The following is a 27,361-nucleotide window of genomic DNA, read 5'->3' as shown; positions in this document are numbered from 1 at the left end:
GGTCTCTGTGTCTTTCTTTATGCCAGTATCACACCACTTTGATTACTGTACTTTTTATTAATTTTTAAAATCAGGAAGCGTGAGAACTCCAACTTTGTTCTTCTTTTTATCTTTGTTTTTGCTATTTAGAGTCCCTTGAAATTTTATATGAACTTTAAAATGGAGTTTTCTACTCCATTTGGGATCTTGATAGAGATTACATTCAACTGTAGATTGCTTTGGGTGGTATGACTATTTTAAGAATAAGCCTTCCAATTAATGGGATGACTTCCTACCTAATTGTGTCTTCTTTAATTTCCTTCAGCAATATTGTTGTAGTTTTCAATGACAACTCTTTCATTACCTTGGTTAAGATTATTCCCAAGTATTTCATTCTTTTTGATGCTATTATAAATGGATTTGTTTGTGGTTTTCTTCTCAGCTTGTTTACTGTTAGTATATAAAAATGCAACTGATTTCTGTGTGTTGACAACTTTACAGAATTTGTTTATTAGTTGTAGGTTTTGTTTTGTACAATGCAGTTAACTTTCTTTTTAAAACGTATTTTAATTACCCCTTTTTAAATTATACAATAAAAACATTCTCATTGATACAAATTCAAGCAAACCAGAAGAATGTAGACTAAAAAGTGAAAATGTCCCGTCACCTCCGCTATCCTCCTCTCCCAGCCAATCCTACTCTGCTCCCAGAGGTAACTGCCATTAATAGTGTGGTGTTTGCTCTTCTGTGGTTTGTTCCTGTGTATTTTCTAAGTCTGTGTTTCTCTTCTAGCTTTCTGCAAGAAACAATATTCAAAAATTTAACATTGCCAGTTCTTGAGGAATGCCACCAGAAACTGCTGGCAATAATGATCATGATGTTTGTCTCCCATTTCAAATCTATCGATATTCTGCTTCTACTCTTTATTTATATTAGTTCAGCATTAGAGTCACTTATTTTTAAATGCCATTTAAAATGTTAATTGTTGTGTTATTGGGAGAAACCCAGTTGTAATTACTCAGTTCAAAACTGAGTCCTTTCTAACCCAATCCCATTGTGAGGTGTTTGGGTGTGGTTTTTTTTTTTGTGTGTGTGTGTGTTTTTTTTAATTGAAATAGCTCTCTAGTGAAGCTGCTTCCATTGTATTACTTTTCAATCTCTTTTTTCAGGTAATACAAATGCAATCATTACAGTATTTCTATCTGCTAAGTGCTGTGTTGTTCACAGACAAGAAACATCCTTTTTTTCATCTACACATCACTGGCTAACCTGATGAAAAAAATGTAATGTTCAATTAGTGATTTGAGTTAAAAAAAAAAAAATACCTCCCTTTGAAGTATACATTTGTGAAATGCAAAATGTTTATTTTGAAATAAAAATACTGGTCAGTGTCTGCCAAAACTGTTATTGCTATCTTCAAATGCATTTTTAAATTAAAATTTAATGTTTAGCAACATGAGCAACAATTTCCTTAAAATGATGGAAGTTTAAGATATATTTTTCTTGCTTACACTAAAAACACACATTTGATTTCTTAACGTTTTAAAGGATCTGATTAGAAAATTTATTTCTTTCTGATTGTAAGAATTACCCTATTTAATAAAGAGGGAATATGGCCCTAACCGGTTTGGCTCAGTGGATAGATTGTCAGTCAGCCTGTGAACTGAAGGATCCCAGGTTTGATTCCAGTCAAGCACATGTACCTTGGTTACAGGCACATCACCAGTAGGAGGTGTGCAAGAGGCAGCTGATCAATGTTTCTCTCTCACTGATGTTTCTAACTCTCTATCCCTCTCCCTTTCTTTCTGTAAAAAATGTGAGGCGGCAGATGCCTGGAGGCAGGCTCAGCCACTCTGCGTGCCTGCCTGTGGAGTTCCACAGACTCTCAGGCCCCCCCCCCCCCCCCCAGCCACCCAGGGCCTGCCTGAAGCACAGGCAAGCCTCATATGGCAGTTGCCCAGCCACCCAGGGCCACCTGAGGCTCAAGTAACCAGGGTTGGCCAAGGCTTGCACTGCCAGCAGTGGCAGCAGCAGAGGTGTGATAGGTGTTGCCTTCCCCTGATTGCCGGGTCGCCTCCCACCCCTGAGGGCTCCTGGACTGTGAAAGGGGGCAGGCTGAACTGAGGAGACACCCCCCTCCCCAGTGCATGAATTTTCATGTACCAGGCCCTCTAGTTTTCCTATAAAATTTGATTTTACAAATAGGTACACACAAGTTAAATATTTTATCATTTGTGTTGTTTTTATAAGAATAACAAAAAAAGTATTCACTGAATTCCTTAGAGATAATATTTTATCCTGGCTCAATAATAATATAAAACCATGTACATATGGTTATTTTTTGTTCCTCAAATCATGACATTTGCATTAAACAACTTCAGTGAAAACAAACAAAAAGGCCAGATATCATAAAGCTCTGGAATATTTGCAAATGAGAAATTATAAAACACAATGCTAAGAAAGACTTTAAAGGTCATCTGCTCTATTACTGTAAAGGTAGAGGTTTTGCAACACTTTTAGTGTTTGAAGCTAAGTAGAGTGGTAAAGATTATAAAATGTACTCTTGTCTCTTTATCAGTTGCAAAACAGACACTCAAGAGGTTTCATGCTGTTATCCAGAGTTAATTTTTTAGGATATATGGCTTAAAAGAAAGATATATTTGCTGAATTTCTTTATGAACAATGCTATCTTCTAAACTGGACTGAGAAAACTAGAACCCCGTTTTGATTTGAAGGTGTTAGGATTTAATGTATGAGTATTATATGCAACTACTTTTAAAAAAAAAATATGCTTGCCAATTAAAAAGCGGAAGGTTTCTATTGTTTTAAGCAATGATAAAATGGAGATAAAATAGCAAACCAGAGTGGACTAAATAAATCTAAAACCAGCAAGGGACAAAAGCAAAATGTTGTCATGAATAATGATACTAGAGTCCAAGTTCACAGACAATGTTATTTCTCTCATTACCTGATAGATGTCATGGTAGAAGCTAATGCCCCTTGGGTTCTTAGAATCGGCACAGTGAATGGTGTCCTGGCCACAGCCTCCATGGTGCAGTGCCTTGCTGGCCTCCTAGCACAGCAGTTTCAGGCACAGAGCATGTTAATGATGTAACTCAAAATTTACCTCCTTCCTTTTGAGACACCTTTCCATAAGGTTCTGCCACTGCGATCTGGTTACAAAAAGAACTTTTCTAATTTCAAACGTGTGCTGGTCAGATTATTCATAGAGGGGCCTGCAGGAGGTACTTACCAAAGCGTGGTGAAAACCCGTGTGCTCCACCAAGATGAGGATCCTGGACAACTAAGACCTCTAACTGCTGCCAGTGATGTTCGTCGGGCAGTTTAAAATGTTACTTCTTTGTGTCATTCCGCTGGCTCCCTATATCCTTTGAGACTTCTCTATTCTTAAATGGCCCCATTGCTTCTGCTACCCTGTGCAAGTTAAGGATGCATAGTCATGAAAAACACACACACACACACACACACACACACACACACACACACAAAATTGGATGAAAAAGTCTAATTTGCTTTCTTGTTAGGTTTCCTGGGTAATTTCATCAGGCCTTTCCTTTCCCACTGACTCAGCAAGTCTGGCCAAAAAAAAAAATCAGCCCTGCTTGAAATGTTTCTTCAGAACATTATATGTACTGAAAATAAAATGTTCAAGATAGTTTCCAACTTGGCTTAAAATTTCAATGCTAGTGAAATTTTAACACATTTTTCTTGCAGGCAGTCATGTGAAACCATATAGACAGGTTTTCTAGATTCTGCTTCTGGTGCATTTGGGTTGGGAAGGAAACCTTCCCCCCCAATCAGTGAACACTAACTCATTCAGCTGTTTGGAGGAAATGTTACTGGCTGCACTTCCTTGGGTTCATCTCTAGGGTTTTAAATTTATCTTCAGTGAATTTGCATATCTCAACACGTTTGAATAAGTCAAGGACTCCATGTACCTGTGAAAAACTGATTTGGGAGACATAAAATTGCTACTCCAATCTCTGTCTCGCTCTCACCAGGCAAGTGTGCAGAGTGGGTGCGTGTGAACTCTGCCGGCAGATGCTCATCCAGAAAAGTATAATATCCTTCCTCCTCCCCTCATCTCATGCACATTATAGGTTGGGGTGTGCTGCATGGGGTGTGATTGCAAAGTAAGGCACATACTGTGCCCTCAAAAAAATGTATGATAGCTGGCTTCATGGGCTTTACCACTTATACTTCGAAACCAGAACTAAACCCTAGTCCTTGAAAGAATTAAGCCCTGTCTGTAAGAGTCAAATTCTCCTCATCCCTGTGTCTCTGGGAATTACAATGACATTTTGCCTTTATGAATGATGTCCAGGGTTTTTGGGTGTGTTTATGCTTCGTGTTCTAAAGAGTTCATGAAAAATGTTTATTCTGGTGCCATTCTGTGCACCTTATTATGTTTAAATGGCATTTTTAATTGCCCAGAAACTTACTATAACCATTTCCTTTCCCCCTGCTTAAGGTTTGAACAGGCTTTTATTACCAGTCTGATCAGTAGTGTGGTAAAAACAAAGGACAGTTATTTTTGGATAGCTCTCCAAGACCAGAATGACACAGGAGAATACACCTGGAAGACAGCAGGGCAGGTGTCTGAGCCGGTGCGGTACACACACTGGAATGCCCATCAGCCTCGTGAGTAGAGGGAACTGCAACACCACCGTTCCCTCCTGTTTCCTCTGCTTCAAATTACTGCTATCCTTTGGTCCACCTCCTCTGATTCTTCCTTAATGTTTTCTTAATGCATAAATTAACTAAAACAATTACCACAGGTTCTCAGGGGGGTGACATATGGCCAGTCATTTTTAAAAGTCTAAACTGTATGAGTCATTTGACAAGTTCAAGGTGTAATTCATTGCTCAAGGCCATATGTGCCTTTGTTAGCAGAAGGCCCATTTCTCCCTCTTAAATTCTGTTCGATAATCCCAGGGGCTCACTCAGTTGAGAATAGTTGCTGATGCTTCCTAGTGAATGGGCACAGTAAATGCCCACGTGTGGGCACCTCGCATCAGTTCACAATCACCGCCCTATGACTTGCTGAAGAATGCTGGCCCATCACTTAGGTAACGTTCTTGTTAGTCTGTCTCCGCCGTGGACTCTGTGGTATCTCAGCAGGATGCCAGAGTCACAGCTCTCTCCATTCACTCAGGTGTGCTCAGCCCTGGATCCCAAAGCACGAAACTGTGTCAGGTTAGCCAGTTCCAGAGAAGTTAATGGCTTTAGCCACAACCTACACTTGAACTAGCCCCTGTGAAGCAAGCCTAAAGCTGTTGTAGTAAGCTTAAGCTACCAACCTAGGCTCAACGCCCCTTTCTCTTAGTGTGAATTCCTATTTGAGTGACTTGGCCCCTTTCTTGCTTATGGATCTCAATCAGGGCTATTCCAATAGACAATGAGTAGTAGGTTACCTCTAAATTTGTATCTCGAGGAAATGGGTTAACGACTTCACGTTATTCCCTGAGGAAAGATAAACATTGTTATAACATAATAATAACTATTATATCAAATATTAGTCAAAGGACTAAATATATAAAGATGGAAATTATCAGAATGAATAATAAAAAAAAAACAAGACACAACTATATGTTGTCTATAAGAAATCCATTTTAAATTTAAAGGTACATATATTAAAAGGGTGACGAAATGCTAACATTAATCAAAAGAGGCAGGAATAGCTGTATTAATTTCAGACAGAACAGATTTCAGAACAAGGAAAGTTTTCAGTGATAAAAGAGACATTACATAATGATAAGAGTGGGTACTCCAAGACAAAACAATCTTTAATGTGTAGCCACCTAACAACCGAGTGACAAAACGTAGGAGGGAAAACGGATAGAACTGCAAGGAGAAATAGATAAATCTATTATTATAGTCAGAGACTTTAACACTCCTCTACGAGAAATGGACAGATTCAGCAGGCAGAAAATCAGTAAGGACCAAATTGAGCTCAACAGCACCATCAATCAACTAGATATAATTGACATCTATAGATAATAACATACAGCAACAGTAGACTACACATTCTCCTCAAACTCACATGGAACATTCACTAAGACATACCACATGTGGGCCATAAAACACACCTTTCCAACTTTAAAAGAATAGAAATCATAAATTTTTGCTCTCAGACCACAGTGGAATTAAAGTAGACATCAATAGCAGGAAGATAGCTGGAAAATCTCCAAATACTTGGTGATACATTGTACACTTCGAAATAACACATGGGTAAAAAAAAAAAATTTTCAAGAGAAATTTTAAAATATTTTAAACTATGTGAAAATGAAAATACAATTATTAAAATTTGTGAGGTGCAGATAAAACAGTATGTAGAGGGAAAGTTTTAGTATTGAATGCATGTATTAGAAAAGAAAGATCAAAGCAATAATCTAAACTTTAACTTTAGGAAACTAGAAAAAAGAAGAGCAAATTAAATGCAAAGTAAGCAGAAAAAAAAAGAATTACAGCTTAAATCAATGGCATTGAAACCAAAAATCAATAAAGCCAAAAGCTGATTTTTTGAAAATATTAATGAAATTGAGAAGCCCCTAATTAGGCGCACTAAATAAGAAGAGAGAAGATATTATAAAAGAGGAGACATACTACAGATTCCATGAACATTAAAAAGGTAATAAGAAATATTACATACAACTTAGACCTTAAACCCTTTACAAAAATTAACTCAAAATGGATTATAGACCTAAATACAACACCCAAAGCTATAGCTTCCAGGGGAAAGAAAATTTTTAAAAATCTAGATGACCTTGGCTATGGAAAGGACTTTTTAGATACAACAACGAAGTCACAATGCACGAAATATATAATTAATGAGCTGGACTTCATTAAAACTAAAATTTCCGCTTGAGAAAAATAATATCAAGAAAATGAGAAGACAAGCCACAAACTGGGAGAAAGTATTTCTCAAAACCACATTTGATAAAAAGACTGTTACCCAAAATATAGAAGGAACTCTTAAAACTCAACAAGAAAATAAAGAACCCACTTTACAAATGGACAAAAGGCCTAAGTAAAGGAAGATACATAGATAGCAAATAAGCATATGAAAATGTTTACCATCATATGTCATTAGGAAATCGATGCAAAAATTTTTTATTCACAAATCAAAACAACAATACACCACTGCATACCTACTAGAATGACCAAAATCCAAAACACAGACCACACAAAAGATTGATGAGGATGTGGAGCAATAGGACTATCTTACACATTGCTGGTGGGAATGCAAAATGGTTTAGCCACATTTCTTTTTTCTTTTTCTTTTCTTTTTTTTTTTTTTGCATATGTTTTATTTTTTAAATTTATCTTTTTTGTTTAAAGTATTACAGATGTCCTCTTTTTCCCCAGTAACCTTCTCCACCCATCCCCAGGCCTTCACCAAATTATTGTCTATGCCTGTGGGTTATGCCTATATACATATAAGTTCTTTGGTTAATCTCTTTCCCACCCCAACCCCTACCAATGATTTATCATTAGTCTGTTCCATGGTACAGCCACTTTTTAAAATTAAATCTTTATTGTTCAGATTACTACAGTCGTTCTCTTTTTCCCCCCCATAGCTCCCCTCCACCCAGTTCCCACCCACCCCATGCCCTTATCCCCTTACACTGTCCTCATCCATAGGTGTAAGATATTTGTTCAATCTCTTCCTGCACCCCTTTCCCCCAAGAACTGTCAGTCCACTCTTCTTCTATTCCCCTCATTCTATTATATTCACCACTTTATTCTGTTCATCAGATTTTTTATTCACTTGATTTTAAATTCACTTGTTGATAGATATGTATTTGTTGTCACTTCGTTGTTCATAATTTTTATTTTTATCTTTTTCTTTCTCTTCTTAGAGAATAGCATTTCATATAATACTGATTTGGTGGTGAACTCCTTTAGCTTTTTCTTATCTGTGAATTCTGAATGATAGCTTTGCTGGGTAGAGTAATCTTGGTTGTAGGTTCTTGCTATTCATCAATTTGAATATTTCTTGCCACTCCCTTCTGGCCTGAATAGTATTTGTTGAGAAATCAGCTGACAATCGTATGGGTGCTCCCTTGTAGGTAACTAACTATTTTTCTTTTGTTGCTTTTAATATTCTCTCTTTGTCTTTTGCCGTTGGCATTTTAATTATGTTATGTCTTGGTGTGGTCCTCTTTAGATTCTTCTTTTTTTGGGTTCTCTGTACTTCCTGGACTTGTAAGTATATTTCTTTCATCAGGTAGGGGAAGTTTTCTTCAAATAGGTTTTCAGTATCTTGCTCTTTCTCTTCTTCTGGCAATCCCATAATTCAGATATTGGTATGCTTGAAGTTGTCCCAGAGGCTCCTTACACTATCTTCATATTTTTGGATTTTTTTTGCTTTTTGCTTTTCCAGTTGGGTGTTTTTTGCTTCTTTGTATTTCAAATATTTGACTTGATTCTTGGGATCCTCTAGTCTACCATTGGATCTCTGTATATTATTCTTTATTTCAGTTAGTGTATGCTTAATTTCTGATTGGTCCTTTTTCGTATCCTTGAGGGTCTCACTAAACTTCTAGACGATTCTTGAGTAACCTTATAACTGGTTTTGAACTCTATATCCAGTATTTTGCTTTCATCCATTTCTTTCATTTGCTATTTGTTTCTTTGTCTCTGCATTTTGGTTGCTTCCCTGTGTTTGTTTTTATGTACTGGGTAGCTGCTAAGTATCCTTGAGTTGATAGAGTGGCCTTGTGTGGTTGGTGTCCTATAGGTTGGTGCCCAGTGTCTCAGCCTCCCTAGTCACCTGAGGTGGACACTCTTAGTGCACCCCTTTGTGGGCTGTGTGCACAGTCTTATTGTAGTTAAACCTTGATTACTGTTGGTGTCACTGGGAGGATTTGATCTCCAGGCCAATTGGCTGTGATGACCAGCTGTGTCTACACTGGAAGATCTGTTGTGCAGGAGACATCCTTATGAGGCAGTACTTGCTTCAGTAGGGCTTTGGTGCTCACTGAGTCTGCCTCTTGGGCGTGTCTCTTATGGATGTGAAGAGTTGTAATCCGATATGGTCTGACACTGACCACTGGGTACACTGACTCTTGGATCTCCAAGGAGGTGCAAGGTCAGCCACTGTCTGGGGCTACCCAGCAGGAGCTACAGAGACAGCTGCAGATTCCTCATCTTTGTATGGGGTTTGGAAGTGCCCAGAGGAGGCCTCACTGTGAAGCAAGGCCACTGCTGCTCCCAGGCCTTGCTCCTTCTTTTGGAAGCTCTGGGGCTCTGACCCAGCTGCAGTTTGACAGGTTTTAGGTGAAAGGACAGGCCATTATATGCAAAAGCTGATGCACATAGTTTGGGTGGGGTTGTAAATTGGGTGGGGAGGAGTCTCTGGGAATCACCAGAGTGGAGCAAACAGCAATAGCTGCCAGGCAGCCCTGCACCAGAGAGGTCTGCAGGTCTCCACATCCCACGCCACCCCCCCCCCATACAGAAGCAATGATCACTGAGAGCACCTCTAAGAGAAAGCTGCCCTCACGATCCTGTCCCAATGCCAAACAGTCCAGCTTCTCCTCGTATGTGTCTGGATCCCCCAGAGTCTCTCCTGGAACTGGAGTTCAGAGCAAGCAGGAGCTTGTATCTCCCTCCCAATTAAACGAGAAGCACATCCAGGTGCCAGCACTTTCTGTGCCTCTGCACCTCTTACCAGTCTCAATGAGCTTTCTTCACCTCTCTAGCTGTGGGGCTTCCTCTCAGCCAGCCTTCCCATGGTTCTGGGTGGTAGTTGTCCTGCCATTTAGTTGTGGTTTTGATGTGGTTGTGAGAGGCAGCAAGTATAGGTGATTACCTATGCCACCATCTTGGTTCTCCCATGGTATAGCCACTTTTGAAGAGTTGGTTAGTTTCTTACAGAATTAAACATACTCTTACTATACAATCCAGCAATCACACTCCTTTGTATTTACCCAAATGAATTGGAAACACGTTCACACACACACACACACACACACACACACACACAAAAACAGTACATGGATTGACAAAACTGATAAGCAAGCAAGATATCCTTCAGTAGGTGAGTGGATAATTAAACTGTGGTACATCCAGACAATGGCATGCTATTCAGTGCTCAAAAGAAATGAGCTATCAAGCAATGGAAAGACATGGAGGAAACTTACATGCATGTTGCTAAGGGAATAAAGCCAATCTAAAAAGGCTACATACTGTGTGATTTCAACCATATGACATTCTGGAAAAGGCAAAACTATGGAACCATGAAAAGATGAGTGGTTGCCAGGGGTTAGTGGGAAGGGACAGATGGTGGGCATATGTCTTTATACAATTGTCCAAACCTATAGAATGTTCAACACTAAGAGTGAACCCTGATTTAAACTGTGGACTTTGGGTGATAATGGTGTGTCAATATAGGTTTATGGATTTTGACAGATATACCATTGTGGTGTGTGATGTTAATAGGGGGTGGTTTGTGTATGTAGGGATAGAGGGCATAAATAAAGTTGTACTTCCCACTGTTTTCCTGTATTTTTAAATTCCTCTCAAATATATAGCTTATTGTCTTAGAAAACTGTACTTTTTAAAGATGTATGCCAGCTGAAGTTAGGACAAGATGTTTTTGAGTATATAAGCATCAGTTTCAAAAACTTATATAGTAACTGGTGACTTTGCATAGCTCTAAACAAGAAACATCCCAGTTCACTTGATAAACTACCTTCTCATTCTACAGACTTAGGAATACTATTAAAATGCAGAGATTAATAAAGTCCCATGTCATACTATTACTGAAGGAAAAAAAGAAAAAAGCTTGGGTATCATTTCTAATATACTTTGGAATGTCTATGCCTGTCAAAATAAATTAATGCATTTTGAATAGACAAAATTCTTGGTTTTTAGTGTTATCTTCCTTGGGGCATATTTGGATGTCTAAAAGCTGGAATTGAAGCAGAGGTCCTTGTCATTCATGAGTTTCCGCTATAATTTAAGTAGCACTACTCTTTCTCTTTTCCCTGAAGCAAAAATAATACTGTGAAGCTCAGTTTGGCAGCTCCTGCTGATTGACATTGAGTAAATTGTCTCTGAATAAGATGAAAATGTAAATCCTTTTTGGAAGAAAATAGCAATGTAAGAGCCCCTGTGTTTCCTTTTTTATTTTAAATTGCAGCTCGCAAAAACACTATCCTAAATCATTTTTTTCCTGCCTGTCACACACACACACACACACACACACACACACACACACGTCAAAATCTTAATCCAGTCCAAACTGACTATATGACCACTGAATAGGAAGCCCGCAGCCTTTCAATAAACTCAATCAAGATGCTCTCCTATGTCAGATTATCAAAATCTGTAGTGGAATCATAGTTGTGCCACTTTTTTCAACTTTGTGTTATGTTCTCCAAATAGTATCATGAACCACCATATACCCATCACCCAGTGTCATCAACTATCAACTCATGGTCCATCTTGTTTCACCTATAACCCCACCCACTACCTCCACTTCCCTATTGCAAATCTAGGCGTTATATTGTTTCATCCATAAATATTTTAGTATTATCTCTAAAATATAAAGACTTGTTTTTTTAAATGAATATAATACAATTATCATCCCTAAAAGTAATTAACTACAATTCATAACAAATCTTTAGTTAGTGTTCAAATTTCTAAATGACTCATAAATATTATGTAATGTATTTTACAATTTGTTTGAATTGGGATCCTAGAAACTTTCACACAGTTGGTTGATAAGTCTCCTAAAATCTCTTTTAATCTCTAGGTTTCTCTCTTTCTTGGACCTGCCTCTTATTTTTTTATTTGTTGATGCCTAGATTCATTGACCCATGAAGGGTTTTTTCATTTGCAGCTGGGGAAAGGAGTATATTTTTATAAAGGTGTAATTTCTTTTAATATTTTTGTTACTTTGTGACAGTTTTCACAGGAAAGACAGAATAAATGTTTAATTCCTTCCGTTTACTAATTTCTTAAATGATTATTTGTTTACTAGAGGCTTGGTACATGAAAATTCATGCACTGGAGGGGGTTCCCTCAGCTGGACCTGCCTACTTTCACAGTCCGGGAGCCCTCAAGGGAGGAAGTTGACCTGGCAATCAGGGGAAGGTGACACCCCATCACACCTGTGCTGCTGCCACTGCCATTCCTGGTTACCTGAGCCTCAGGTGACCTTGGATGGCTGGGCAGCTGCCATCCAGGGCCTGCTTGTGCCTTGGGTGTCAGCTGGACAGCTGCCATCTGAGGCTTGCCTGTGCCTTGAACTGGCCCTGGGTGGCTGGGGGGCTGAGGAAAGGTTCTGCAGCACCATGCCCCTTCCACCCCCTTGACTGGGCTAAAAGGACTGTGAGATTCTGGTGGGGCTGAGGGGAATGGGTGCCACCATCTTTGTGACTGCATATTCTTTCTTTATTAGATAGGATAAGCATCTGTAACAGTGACTAGTTTGTGTTTGGTTGTTTTTAATTGATTTCTGAAAGGAAAGGAGAGGGAGAGAGATAGAAACATCAATAATGAATTAGAATTATAGATTGGCTGCCTCGTGCATACCCCACACTGGGGATCGAGTCCGCCATCCAGGCATGTGCCCTTGAGCAGTATCAAACCTAGGACCTTTCAATCCACAGGCTGACACTCTATCCATTGAGCCAAACAAGCTAGAGCAGTGACCAGTGTTTTTTTTACATTACCATGAAGTAAGGGTTTTTAATATGTTTGATATGTTTTAATCCACTGCAATTGTTATCTTTTTTAATGAAAATGAAAATATCAAGCACTACCTCTTGAGTCCTCTTAATAACACTATTAGTCTTCATAGCTTTCTTGCTATCTGGTCTGACAAAATGTAAATTTCTGATCTGGATCTAGAAACACGCATTTCATCAAGGAATCCTGGTTCATCTTCATGGGATATGTTATTATTTCAGTATCACAAGCCACACGTAGGAGTGCTCACTGCTTGTTGGTTTGTATTCTTCCTGAGCTATTTCAGTGAACACAGCTAGAAAGTGTGTGTGTGTGTGTGTGTGTGTGTGTGTGTGTGTGTGATGAAATATCAAGTTTAGACTGATATTTTCAATTTGAATTCAGGACTATAAGGGTTTTGCTTACCCTGTTTTATGTATGCATTTCTTTTCTTTCTTTCTTTTTTTAAATTTATTGTCTAAAGTTTTACATGTCTCCTTTTTCCCCAACTGACTCCCCTCCCCCAGCCATTCCCATCCCGGGGAAGTCCCCACTGCTCCTGGGTCTGTCCATTGGTTATGCTAATATGCATGCATTCAAGTCCTTTGGTTGCTCTCTAACTCCCTCCTTCCCCTGCCATTTGTCTCTGGATGCATTTCTTTTCTTTCATGCCAAAATCCCCTATTCTCAAATCACTAGGAAATTCTGAGGTTTTTATTAAAATAACATCACAAAGAGACTCTGGTACTTGGTATTTTGAGAGAAGTAACCATTCAGGAAAAAAAAATTTTTTTTGATCCTTATTAACTAGTGCCATTAATTAAAGGGAAAATGACAAATAGGGCCTTTCTCATTTAGGGGGATGCTAATGCATTGAAACTAAAATGGACTTTGTACTTGATTAAAGATTCAATGTAAATGGAGGCTGCTCAATAGTGAAAGAAAACAAATGAGTCCATTCTAGCTAGGACATTCAAAAATGCTTTCCCAAGTTACATTAGAGTTTCATAGATGTCTGTACATCTCTGTAACCCTTTGAAATCACTATTTTACATCCATCCCAAGCCCAGGCTCTGTGACAGCAGTTTTGTGTTTCTAGACCTAGATGCCCCTGCAGAACAGGCACATTTCACATGGGGGATAACTCCTGGGCACATTTACCCCAACTGCCCCAAGTCAGGGGAAATTTACTAGGAAAATGGGTCCCAGTAAAGGAAGGCTGATCTGTTTTCTTGGAAGTGCCCTGCTCAGAGCGAGGAGTAGTAAAAAGCCCGCCCAGCCAGAGATAGACAGGCTGATCCACTATGAGGACAGAGGTCTGAAGGGACAACAAGCTCAATCTGAGCACCCTTTAGTGCTTTATTTAATTACTACTATGTGAGTAACTGTCATACAAGGTAAAGATGTGGTCACAGATATTCAGGAAAACGCTGTAGACACACAAAGAAGAGAACATGGCCAGGGGCATGAGAGGGAGCTCCATGGATATGGAGGCAGATTATCTGAGGGGAAGATTCTGTCCTTCATTTGACAACTTACTGAATGCCCACCTACGCTGCACCTTAACATTGTCTCATAGCAGATTCAAATAAATCTGCTTTCAAATTCTAGAACAAGTCCTCACTAACTATGTAGTCTTAGGCACGTAACTAAGCCTCTGTGCCTCCGTTTTTCCATTTGCAAACTGAAAATACTAATATCTTCCTCATATAGTTTTTGAAGTTCAACAGGGAACGGACCATATGAAAAGCCTAGCACAGTATTGGGCCGATAGACAGAATGCCTTCCCTATCCCAAGAGCTTCACTTTTCTCCATGTTAAATCTCAGAGTAAGACAGTGGTAGGTGGGTGGGTGGGAAGAGATCAACCAAAGAACTTGTATGCATATATGCATAATCCTTGGACACAGACAATAGGGTGGTGGAGGCCGGGGGGGGGGGGGGGGGGGTTGGGGGACAGCTATAAGGGGTCAATGGGAGACAAAAGGGGACATATGTAATACGTTCAACAATAAAGATTTTAAAAAATATAGATAGATGATACATACACACATACATACATAGGTACCTAGATACATAGATAGGTAGATAGAGAAGGCCCAGCTATTCGGCCAGAGAAGGGAAAAGTGGAGGCTTTGGGAATATATACCTCTGGCCCTGAGGTATTCGGCCAGAGAAGGGGAAAGTGGAGGCTTTCCTAGCTCAGTTCGTCTTATATGGTGAGATAGCTTTGCCAAATGGAAGAGACTGGAATGGTGAACTAGAATTTCTTAAAAGAGTGAACGTTTTTTCATTTATGTTTGAGGGGAAGCGGGGGGGAGGGGGGGCGGGGGAGAGTTTGAGGGAGGGTAAGACAGGTAAGGAGAATTAGTTTAAATGTGAGCTTCGCCACTTTGGAATAGGACGATCGATTTTCTTCTCCGAAGGGAGAAGCAAACGAGTTACTGAATTTGAGAACAATTTCTGTGGGAGAAAATCCATCTCTGCTCTTTCCCACCCCCTGCCATTATTAATTGGCTTTGCAAGCATCCCTACAATGTGCGATTATAAATTCAGTTTATAGCTCCCTTAGCCCAGTCTCCCACTATTACACCACGTTACTGCTTCTTTGGGGCTGAGATTCTAAAATGTGGGTCCAATGTTCCATTGAGTTAACAACTTGAGAAGATCAGTAACACTCCTGCAACACTTCCCATCTTCACAGCCTTCACAGACATCTCTTCTCCACTAAGAAGATGGGTGGAGTATCCAAACCCAAAGCTATTTAATCACTGTCTGATGGGGGGAGTGAGGCAAAATGCAAGGCCAACAGAAAAGTGCATTACATTGTAAATTTGCTGATTCAAGCTTTATAAAAAAAATATTCTTTGAACCTGCAGGCAGAACTCATGCTACAAAATTCCAGCTTTTTAAGGAAAACAGCCAAAATAAAAATCTCTAAGCAACATTTATGGGTGGGTTTAACCCTTGATAATTTTTGGGGTGCCTTTTAATACCTTGTTTCATTTGATTTTCATTCAAACCTATGAGAAGAAAAGAGATTATTATCCCCATATTCTAGACAAGCTTTTTGTGTGTGGTGAAAATAATATGTTTACATTTAGAATCACTAACGTTTGTGCTGAGACTAGACCCCTAGACCTCCGGCTCCAAGTCGAAGGCTTCTGGGAAAGGAAGGACGGAGGGAACAGGTGGGAGTGCATGGGTCCCTTCCGTTTTCAGTAGAGCAGCCCTATTAGTATAGGACTCCGAGCTTCCATGTGGATTTCCACAGTTCAGTTTCTTTATAATTTCATCACACAGAGCATGCAGCATCTCCTTTATTGTTCACTAGAGGCCCAGTGTATGAAATTTGTGCACTGGTGAGGAGGGATGTTGGGGGGGGGGGGGTAGTTTCTCCTCACCCAACCTATGCCCTCTCCAATCTGGGACTCCTTGGAGGATGTATGACTGCCAGTTTAGGTCCGATCCTTGGGCTTGCCTGCCAGCCTGATCCCCTTAACTGCCCCCCTCCACTGTTGGCCTGGTCACCCCATACAGCCTGCTGTTCAGTCCTTTGGTCATCCCTCACTAACCCTCCTGCCAGCCTGGTCATAGGCAACCATCTTGTGAGGGTGTGAGGGTTAATTTGCATATTAACCCTCATACCTCTGTATTATATGGGCTGACCTGCTAGATTGTGACTTGCATTTTGAAACTGCATTCAGCAGTACTGCAAGGCTGCATACATGGGAGGTTGTGGTTACATGCTATAATCTCTCCTCCTTGTCTGGCCCCCAACATTCCATCTTTAACACTAACTAGCTGTTCTAGTCAATGGAACCCACTAATGGCCTTTCTATGGACCAAATTTCTCTTGGCTCACTTTTATTCTATGTGAGTCATACCAATTATGTTTCCTTGTTTAAGACGAGTCATTTTCACCTTTGCAGGTCTGTTTGATACGTCAGGGAGCACACATACAGGATTGTGGGTTCCTTGCAGATGGGTGCTATCTTGTTACTGTTCTACCCAGCGTGCACCCAGGATTGTTGAAGATACAAGCAGTTGTTTTTCAGTGCCCTTATTCTTTCTCTATTTTACACTCCCCCATTCCTTTAGGAGAAGGTCTTTGTACATCTTGTCTATCTTTTTTTCTTCTCTAACTCTTCATTTTTTTTTCTCTCTTTAGTCTTTCTGTCAGCATAAAATACCAAAGGTAATTGCCCTGTATATTAATAAAATAAAATAAAATAAAATAAAATAAATCCACTACTTCAGAAGAGAAATTAAGCAAGACAAATATCTAGTACTGAGTGACTACATTTTTAAAAGCCCCTTTAAGTCCAGAATCATCACAAGTCTTCAGATGCTTTTTCTATAATCACTTTTTTTAATAAGCACCCTTTGAAAATTCCTTTCTCTTTCTCATCCTTCAAAGCTCAGCTCAGATGTTACTTTCTGCGAATTCTTTATTGATATTCCGAGGCAGATTCCATCATCCTTCTGGAGTCTCCCACAGAAATCTGGACACACGGTTCCTATAGCACTTCCCACATTATGTTGCCTGCAATTAAGCGTTTATGAGTCTGTGCCTCACACTAAATTAAGAATTGGGGTTTGTTTGTTTTGTGTTGTGTTATCCTTCTGTCTCTCACAGCTCATATACAGCCTTGTCTGGTATATAGATGTAGATGCACCATTTTCTTGTTGTTGAATGTTGATTTAATTAATTAGATGATCACTCTAGATTCAAGAAAAAAAGCTCACCCTTTCTCAGTTTTATTTTAAATATATTTTATTGATTTTTTTTTTTTTTTTTACAGAGAGGAAGAGAGAGGTATAGACAGAAACATCTATGAGTGAGTGAGAAACATTGATCAGCTGCCTCCTGCACACCTCCTATTGGGGTTGTGCCTGCAACCAAGGTACATGCCCTTGACTGGAATTGAACCTGGGACCTTTCAGTTCACAGGATGATGCTCTAGCCACTGAGCCAAACCAGTTAGGTCCCTTTTTAAGTTTTTATCTTATTTTTGGAATCGGATTATTTTCTACGATGCACTGAAATTTGAAGTGTACTTCCTGGCTGTCTTATGAGTTGTGTGGATTTGGTGATAAATTTGAGGATCTTAACCTAGAAGTTGTTTCTATGGGGAAAATGTTTTATTTTTCAATAGGTTCAAACATACTGAAAAGAATAAAATGCAGTTTTGTTCATAACTAGAAGGCCTTTTCCTTTTCCTAAAGTCTGCCCTTACTCCTGCCCCAGAGTTTCACCCCGCTTTAGAATTTATCTCATTCTCTCCACTCTACCATGGTTTACAGTTTGGTTTTCTGTTGTGTCCCTTGCAAATGCCTTGAATCCATCAGTCGCATATTATTTCCTGCTCAACCTACTTCTCAGAGGATACACGCTGTTTTTCATTGTTGTTTGTCACATTGGCATCTCAAAGCACAGCATGCATACATACTCAAGAAATGGTGAGTTAAACTTGTTTTCTGCACAGTTAAAAATTCAATAATTCAACGTAGAGGGAAGTTGGTGTTTGATGAGACGGGAGATATTTCAGTTTCAAGTTGGAACAGCTCCTAGTTTTCCATCATTTGCCATCTGAGCTCAAAATGTCCAAATTTCAAGCTTTCTAGTCTCTCTTCTCTCACTTTTCCATCTTCTATTCTTTTCTCCAGGGAGGATGAGAAGTGAGATAATTATGCCAATAAAACATCCTTTTTCACCTTTACTGTTCTTTTCTGGGTACTTCATTTTGAGATGTCAATTATTCAACCCTCTAAAGAGGTCTTCTGAGCACAAAGTGTTCTAGTCGACTGGTGTTGAAAGCGTTGCTTTCTGCTTCTAGGCTACAGCGGTGGCTGTGTTGTCATGCGAGGACGGAGTCCACCTGGCCGCTGGGAAGTGAAGGACTGTACGCACTTTAAAGCAATGTCCCTGTGCAAGCAGCCCGTGGAAAGCCGGGAGAAGACTGAGCATGAAGAGAGATGGCCCTTTCACCCCTGCTATTTAAGCTGGGAGTCCGAGCCGGGCCTGGCCAGCTGCTTCAAGGTGAGGTCAAGGTCACATGGCCATTCTCAACTGGACCAACATTATTTCAACTTTGTCCATGTATTCCAAATCCTTTACTCCAGAACAGTGTCTGGCATGCAGAGGTGCTTGATTAATATTTGTCAACTGTCTCTATCATTTCAGTTGTAGTCCAAAATAATTTTTAATGACATATCCCTAGTGGCACTGACATCCTCCTCATAAGGATTGATATTGGGTTCCCAGTCACTATTGCTCTGGGTATGAAAATGATGTAATTCATATCATGTGTAAACAAATGAATCAAGTCCGTATTACGGAATACTATACTACCATTCTGCTGCTAAGGATAGCTTTTGCAGCTTGCCAGACACCTAAAGATAAAACACATTAATACACACAGTTGATATGTATGTATGTGTATGTATCTAAATGTTGAAGAAATGTTTTTTTGTAAAGCAGCTTTAGATCTTAGATTTAAATCAGCACCTACAATCTTCTTGTCAGAAATATGTATTTTTTGAGATATGATGTTTTTGTTTGATAGTTTTGTCTTTGGTTCATTTTATAAATAGAGATTTCCAAAATCATGGGAGAAAGTTCTTTTCTAGTATGTGGGCATATGCAAAGCAGAATGAAGATGGCCTCTCTCTCTAGAGATAATGCATATCTATAGATGGCCTGAAATACCTGTGAATGCACTCAATGTAAATATCCTTGTGTAGAGTCCTACATTCCTTTCATGCAATAAGCCTAGACGTGACCTCGCAGAGCAATAAGTTGAACCTTAGAAAGGAGTAAGCTGGCACTAACAGGATGAAGTGATTTATCCAAGATCACAACTATTTATTGACAGAGTTGGAATAAATTCCTGATCTCAGAACTCCTTTATCTACTATACATTACCCTAACACATCAGCAAATGCCAGGTGTGTTTGATGGGTATGATGGTAGGATTTAATAATTTAAAGTGAGTTGAGAAAAGGTTCCCCAAGGAGGTGAGTTTTGACATATAATTTAGAGGATGGAAAGGCTGTGCTATGGTCCACAGGACTGGGATACCTATTCCTTCTGCTCTCGGCAGATCAGAGCCTCGTGAAGCCTGGCACCAGAGGCTCAGGCTTAGTGCTGGGCAGTTAAAAATGAGGAGGTTGCAGAGGCACTGGATTCAGAGCTCTGGTCTTAGGTCCCTCATCGTTGATCTTAAATAAAATCAAAAACAGATCCTCCATGTGACTGACTTCTTCCTGTTACTGTGAGGATTGCTTAAAAAAAATAGGACAGTTGAGAAACAGCAGAGAATTTAGGCACAACTCAGACCCAAAGACCCTAGAATTAGACCTGCTCTAGGTCCCAGGTCTCATTTTTCATTTCTTGCCATGCATCAGCCAGATGCATGATCATTCAGCCAATTCTAATTTGTCAGAAGGCCATCTGGAGGGACAGAAATCCATGGGCTCTGGAAGCAGGAAGTATTGGGTCTAATCCTCACTCTGCCTGTTTGTAGCTGTGTGACCTGAAATTTGTAATCTGTCTTAGTCTGACTCTCCTCATCGCTGGACAAACATTTATTAAGGGACAAGTCACAGGAAATTTAGGAGAAAAAAAAGAATCCTCAAGCAGCTCATTGATAAAAAACAGTTTATTATATACTCATAAAGTTGTTGTGAGATTAAAATGAGATAATAGTTTTACAAAAGACACATTCTAATCAATAAATGCTATTTCTTCCTACTGGCTCAAGCTTTAACAAAGAATAATGACAACAATTAAATTACTATTATTTTCATGTCCTTACAGTGTCAACTCTATTTTCTTTTACTATATAGGTATTTCATAGTGAAAAGGTATTGATGAAAAGAACATGGAGAGAAGCTGAAGCATTTTGTGAAGAATTTGGAGCTCATCTTGCAAGCTTTGCCCATATCGAGGAAGAGAATTTTGTGAATGAGCTTTTACATTCAAAATTTAATCGGTAAATACTTGTTAATTTTCGAAAATTACAGTCAAATGTTCTGTCCCCCAGTACTTTGGAATGAATATCCCTAATATTTGTTTAAGATCTCAAATATTTGTTTTAAGCCTTAAACCCATTAGCTTCAGGATATGAAAGAAAAACATATACATATAATTTTATAAATATATTGCACCAAGTTCTCATTCCATAAAACAAAGAACATAAAGTGACATTGTTTTGATATTTGAAATCTCTTCTGTGCCTAAAATCAGAATTTTGGAACTTTTCTGCCGAACTCAGAAATTATCTAGCGCAGTGATTTTCAAAGTGCTGACTGAGGGGCCTAGTAGGCAGAGCTCCTGGTTCCTTGCTCACTGACTCACTAGCAGCTCCAACCAGCTCCACTTCTAGTTATTTTGTATATAATCAAAGACCATGTAAGATTTTGTTTTTTAAAAAAATCAAACTACCACCAATTAAAAGAAAAAAAATCTAATCCAAACCTTATTTTACATGTTCTCTTATCTTCATCCATCTTGCAAATTTATAGAATCATTGAATTCCATAAAATTAGAAAGTTGATTACTTTTAAATGGGAAGAAAGCATACGTGATCTTGAGCTACCTTCCACCCACAGGCGGGAATTCCTTCTCCTCCATCCCTGGGCCATGCACTGTCCGCACGATGCCTGTCAGTTTCAGAGTGCTCCTACTTGGGAGGAGGAAAGCCTGTTCCACTGTTAAAGGCTGGTTTCCTTCTTTTCTTTTATTAAATTGAATTTATTGGGGTGACATCGGTTAATAAAATTATACAGATTTCAGGTATACAATTCTACAATACATCATCTGTAAACTAGAATGGTACTGTGCCTTCACCACCCCAAGCCGAGTCTCCTTCCATCACCATTTATCCCCCCCCCTAAAGGCTGGTTTCAACGATCAACCTTCTAGTAAGTCAGAGCAACACAGATCAAGTCTAACCTACTTCCAAATATTTAAAGGCAGCCGCCATGTCCTCTTTTAGTGAGTCTTCCCAGCTCTTGGCCTCTTTATCTAGAATGTTCTTGTCAATTCAGAACACATGTTGGATATGTCTTCTACAAAAAGGTCACTGTTTTATGCACAGCAGACTTGAGAATCTAATAGGCATGTCAGACAAAAACCTACCCCCAAAGATGTTGTGGACTAAGAGGAGGTCAGGCCTCCATAGCTCCATCCATTTATTTAATGAGAACAAGTTAACACCAGCTACTCTGCTCCAAGCTCTGGAAATCTGGAGTGTCTATGAAACACTTGCCTGAGTCACAGAGAAACTTCAGAACTATTTGTTGAGGAACACCCTAGCTTTCCCCTAAGTTTCCTTTGGGGCAATCCCATAAGACAGTGGTTTTCAGCCACGGCACACTAGCCACAAGAATTTTTAAAATATGCAATACCTGACTAGTCAGGGGCACTGACATCTTTTCCCTTAGATTGTCACATTTAAAAATGACAACAGCCAACACAATAGCCATTCAGTGTGAAGGAGCAAAAATTGTATTTATTTTTTGTTAGACTGGCAAAAATATTTTTTTTGGTGTGCCACAGAATTTTAGTAACTAGTTTATGTATGCCAGGAGATGAAAAGTATTGAAAATCACTGCCATAGGAAGGTTAATATGTAATACCTAACAAATTATTCATCTCCAAAACCTAAAAATGGCCTTAAAAGTAGGAGTCTGACACTCTCCTCAGGGTGTGTGCTATAGAGTACTATGGGGAGGGGAGGAGGCCGATCTTGTGGTTAAATATGCTTGCAAAGCAAAGTACAATCTTGGAAATTTGCCACATACATTAATATTGTAAAAGCTTCTAAACGGAAGCACTTCCTCTGACCACAAAACTGTTATATGTGTTTTTTAAAACACTTATCAACTTCCCATAGAATTCCTAGCCTCTGCAGGAAACGCTGACCTGAGACCAGGATTCCCAAACCTGCTGATTATCACACTCTCTGGGACACCTTTTAACACAGAGCCCTCTGGTCTCACGCCAGAGCTGCTGAATCAGATTCTCTGAGGTTGAAGAAAAGTTCAAGAAACTGCCTAGTGAACTGAATTGTTAGCCAGGGGTGGGGGCCACAGATCCAAAGGATATGTGATGGTATTCGCTGTTCTACATTGCAACTTTGCTTCATGACTTTAGCCAATTGCAAATTCATGTACATATGCATGCACAGTGAGTTTTGCTGTATGAAACAACCACATGCTAACTGCTTCTATGTTTGCTGTAAGATCAAATATCATTTCTATTTACATAAGTTCTCACGCTTGGAATTTCTAGATGAATTTAGTGCCACGCACCTATCAAGTTATTGATTTTCAGCGTCTAATCACAAAGGCTATGTAATATATGTTTTACTTTTCCCCTGACTTCCAAGTCTGAAGCCAAACCAGTTTTCATAGTTAGCATAAACTAGCATTCTTCTCCTTCCTGGGGCACTGCTTTTCTGTTAGTATTTTATTTTTATATTATTATATGACATTATTAGAAATTATACCAATTTAGCCAAAACCGGTTTGGCTCAGTGGATAGAGCGTCAGCCTGCGGACTGAAAGGTCCCAGGTTCGATTCCGGTCAAGGGCATGTACCTTGGTTGTGGGCACATTCCCAGTAGGGGGTGTGCAAGAGGCAGCTGATCAATGATTCTCTCTCATCGATGTTTCTAACTCTCTATCCCTCTCTCTTCCTCTCTGTAAAAAATCAATAAAATATGTCTTTAAAAAAAAAAGAAATTATACCAGTTTAGAAATTGATGGAGAGAAAATAAATACCAGTTCTAGGAGCCAGTATATATAGCAGAAATATTGTAGAATGCTGAGTTCAGTGAGGAAAGGAATAAAATGTTCTCCATAGAGGGAGGGTAGTGTGGACTTCCAGCCTAGGACTTAGAGATTATTATGTTTTTCCATTTTTAAGACTGTATTTTTTTTTTCTTCTAAAATTGTTAAACTGAAATCGAGGAGAGTCTTATACATGGAAGTCAGCCGAGGAGAGAGCCACTTGCTTGCTTGAGGCCTCTGGGGCGTGACATGTTGTCCTCCGCCTTTCAGGAAGGAAGATGGTTCTCTGTGGGGCTTCTCGCCACGTCTAACCCGGTGGTGACTTATGAAGCTAACCCACCATGCCTCAGGCTGATTCGCTGTGGAAACATTTCTGTTGGGATCTGAACAAAAACCCCAAACATGCCGTGTGCCTTTTATTAAACAGGAGTGCTGGCGATGAACCTGCAGAGAATGCATGAGCGTGTGACAAAAGAGCCACAAATCAAAGCATCTCCACGTATATAAATAGCACAGTATAGTGGAGTCCAAAATCTCTCACCAACTTGGCTTTCATGTGTTCCGGCCTGGTTGATGCGTGTTGGCATTCCTAACGAACATGAGAAAGCCATGTTCTCAACAGGCGCTGGCTTCTCCCCCAACTGCACATCACCGATGAGCACAGCACAAACCAAGAGAAATGGCAAGCAGAGGCTAAGTCTTCTCTCAGCTCGTTTCAGACCTCAGGTTTTGCACTGGGAGATGTTCTGTACATGTTTATTTGACTTGGCCAACCCTGCCCATGGCATCAGCTGCTTCCTGCCCGCATCAGTACAGACTTGAGCGTTTTTCATACTGTGCTGAATTCAAAGGGGAAGGCCAAGTGTCTATTTCTTCTCTTCGCAGGACAGAGGAAAGGCAGTTCTGGATCGGATTCAATAAAAGAAATCCCCTGAATGCTGGCTCTTGGGAGTGGTCCGATGGAACCCCTGTAAGTCTTTCTGACCCAGAAAAAAAAGGAAATGAATTCGAAACAGGTGGCCCTGGTACCACTTGATAGAGCAAGCAAACGAACCTGGAAATAATGAGCCTGTTCCCCATGACTCAGGCCCAAACCAGAAACTACACCAGAAACTTCATGCCAGAAGAGTTATTTCAGGAATGCCTGGGAAACCTTGGCCAGCCAGCTAGCTCGGAGGCCAGATAGTTTTGTAGGAGCTTATCCTGAAAAGGAACAAAATCTCCAGAAAGGTCCTCACACCATCTACTGTGTGAAGAAGAGTCTCCAGCAAAGAAGCCGCTGTTCTTTAAAACACTACCAGGCTTTCTTTACCCGCCCTCCCTCCCCTGCCCAGCTCCATAGTATGTGAACATGGGACCCTCACCCATGCCAAAGGAAAAGAACCAGTTTCATTTCATCTCCCTCTAAAAGATCAGAAATGCCAGTCTTAAAAATATCACCTCCTTCTCAGCCAGAGCGAGTCATTAGGAAAGAGAAAGAAAGATTTGCTTTTCATCAGCCTCAGACTTGTAAAAACCTATGTGATAGAAAGGGGGGGGACTTACCACTACGTATTGTTTCAGGTTCAATGAGGAATTTTTTTCTCAAGGGGATAGAGAAAAAAACAGAAGCAGTACCCCAGACTGAAACGGGTTCCATCTGAGGGCACAGGCAGAATCAAGTTGTTCGCTGGGCCTGTGAAAGGGGGAGGCTGGCCTGCAGTGAGCATTTGCTGCAGCTCCTGTTTATTGAGCTCTAACTCCCTTCTAAGTTCTGAGCTGAGTGCAGTCCTGCCTGCATGGTCTCATTCCATCCTTACAACTCAATGCAGTGAGTACTGAAATGATTAAGTAGTTTGCCTAAAATAATACATAGGAGAGCCAGGACTGGTACACGGTTTGCCTGCCTCCAAAGCCACAATATTACTAGTATGTTTCCTAGTTGGCAAAATATCAGTAGCTAAACTTTGAAATAGTAAAGATCAATAGAGAAATAGGAACTCTACGCCCGCAACAGAGAGAGCATTCAAATTTACGTCAAGGAAGAGATCTGTGGAAAAGCTATATGCTTACAGTGAGGAGAAAATAATAGGGCATGCTATTAATAGTTGAAAAAGTAAAGTTTCCACCCATGTGCTGCCTCGTTAAAAAGGGCATCAGGACCAGAGAGTGGGAAGAGATCTTAAAGATCACCCAGCCCTTCCCATCTGTTATGTTGATGAAGAAACAGAGGCCCAGAAAGCAGAAGGGGCATAAAAGGATTGATCTGACCCCAACCTGGTGTTGGGTGATTAATGTCATTATAGCATTTAAAAACATAGAACAGAACAACAGATCTCAGTGGTAGGGGCAGGAGTGCTGGGGAACAGGAAGAGATGTAAAAAGAACATGTATGCATAACCCATGGACTCAGACAGTAGTATGGGGAAGGCCTGGGGTGGGGTGAGGATTGTGTGGAAGGGGGCAAAAAGGGAGAAAATGAGAGATATCTGTAATACTGTCAACAATTAAAAAAAAAAAATTTAATGATGTGTGCTCCATAGAGGCTGAAAACACTCCATTTCATTTCACTCCATTTCATTTCACTAAAACAAACTCATCAGTAGTGAGAGAGGAATGGACAATTTGGTTCAGAATAAAGGAGACAAAGCCATGAAGCAGGGCTCTGAGTTCCTCCTCACTTCTCACTAGATAAAATGAATACTCAACCTCATGCTGTTCTCTGAGTCAGAGCTCACGTAGATTGAAGTTAAATTCCATGACTGTGTCCATGTTTGAAGAAGAGTTCAAATGATTTCAAAGCATCCTTTTTTCCCAAAAAAATTTCACCCTAATTTTACTTGTGGTCCATGCACTCCTACCAGATAGTCATTAAATCGTTAAGTGTTGAGTCTTTATTGAATACCCCTGTTGTGTGACAGTTCATGGAAAGTGTTGGATAGTTTCCTGATTCAAGCTAGTGGTGACTTAGAATTTAGTGATTAGTAACTAAAAGCTTAGTGTCTGTACAAAACAATCCACACCAAAGGTGAGACTCAGATTCGACAAGTACCTGAGCCGCGGACCCCACGGTAGCTAGCCTAATCCTGCTAGTGAGGAAGTAGTGCAAGTTTGGAAAGAAGCACACATCTGCTTTGCTCATCTGGAGAAAAGAGTAGCATGCCTCTTTTTAAGAAAAGATCATCCTTAGGAAAAATTTCTAAAATTTGATTCACTGGTTCTTCCCAAATGGGGACAACCTTTATCTGGAATCATATCCAGGCCTTCTAGAGCTTCTCCCAGAAGTCTTTTGCGGTTTCTTTACAAGGGTGCCCTTATGACCTTTTGAAACTTTTTTTGTGGGGGAATCGTCATTAAGGAATAATGAACTTCATCTGCTGCAGGTTGTCTCTTCATTTTTAGACAATACTTATTTTGGAGATAATACAAGAAATTGTGCTGTTTATAAAGCAAATAAAACATTGCTGCCTTCGCACTGTGGTTCCAAGCGTGAATGGATATGCAAAATTCCAAGAGGTAAAATATTAATGAGATCTTGACTATATGTTTGTTTTTTTAAAACCTATAGCATTTTCCCAAGTGAAGAGTTACAGGGATCTTAAACGCAAGTATCTTGAATCACAACCAGTAGCCTTCATGATGAACCAAACTGCACTATTTTAGCAAAGAATGAATCAAAGGGAAATTTTTTTAAAAAAATGACACTAGTGCAGTATGCTAAGTTAGTTAATAGGAAGTGATGATAACTGACTATATCGTATTGTGTTTTGCCAGTACAATCTGGAGGAATGTTATGGCAACATTACAATCAAACAAAATTACTTGTCAAATGAGTGAGTGAAAGCACCTAGAATAGTGTGTGACACACAGTAGGCCCTCAGCAAGTGTTCCCATCCTCCCAT

The 27,361-nt window shown here is 39.8% G+C and overlaps 1 protein-coding gene across 1 annotated transcript in view; it reads left to right on the top strand.

Annotated features, from left to right (window-relative positions):
• The window catches only part of PLA2R1 (phospholipase A2 receptor 1), a 113,142-nt gene that overhangs the window by 55,863 nt on the left and 29,918 nt on the right, over positions 1-27,361 (top strand). The window contains 5 exon segments of the mRNA XM_084891505.1: positions 4,472-4,641; positions 18,521-18,723; positions 20,532-20,677; positions 24,366-24,450; positions 26,843-26,975. Coding sequence (XP_084747631.1) covers positions 4,472-4,641; positions 18,521-18,723; positions 20,532-20,677; positions 24,366-24,450; positions 26,843-26,975 — 737 coding nt within the window.

This window comes from Pipistrellus hanaki (assembly GCF_964339955.1).
Source record: "Pipistrellus hanaki genome assembly, chromosome: 8".
Taxonomy (NCBI): Eukaryota; Metazoa; Chordata; class Mammalia; order Chiroptera; family Vespertilionidae; genus Pipistrellus; species Pipistrellus hanaki.
Note: the sequence above shows the minus strand (reverse complement) of the source record. Positions and strands in the feature narration are given on the sequence as shown.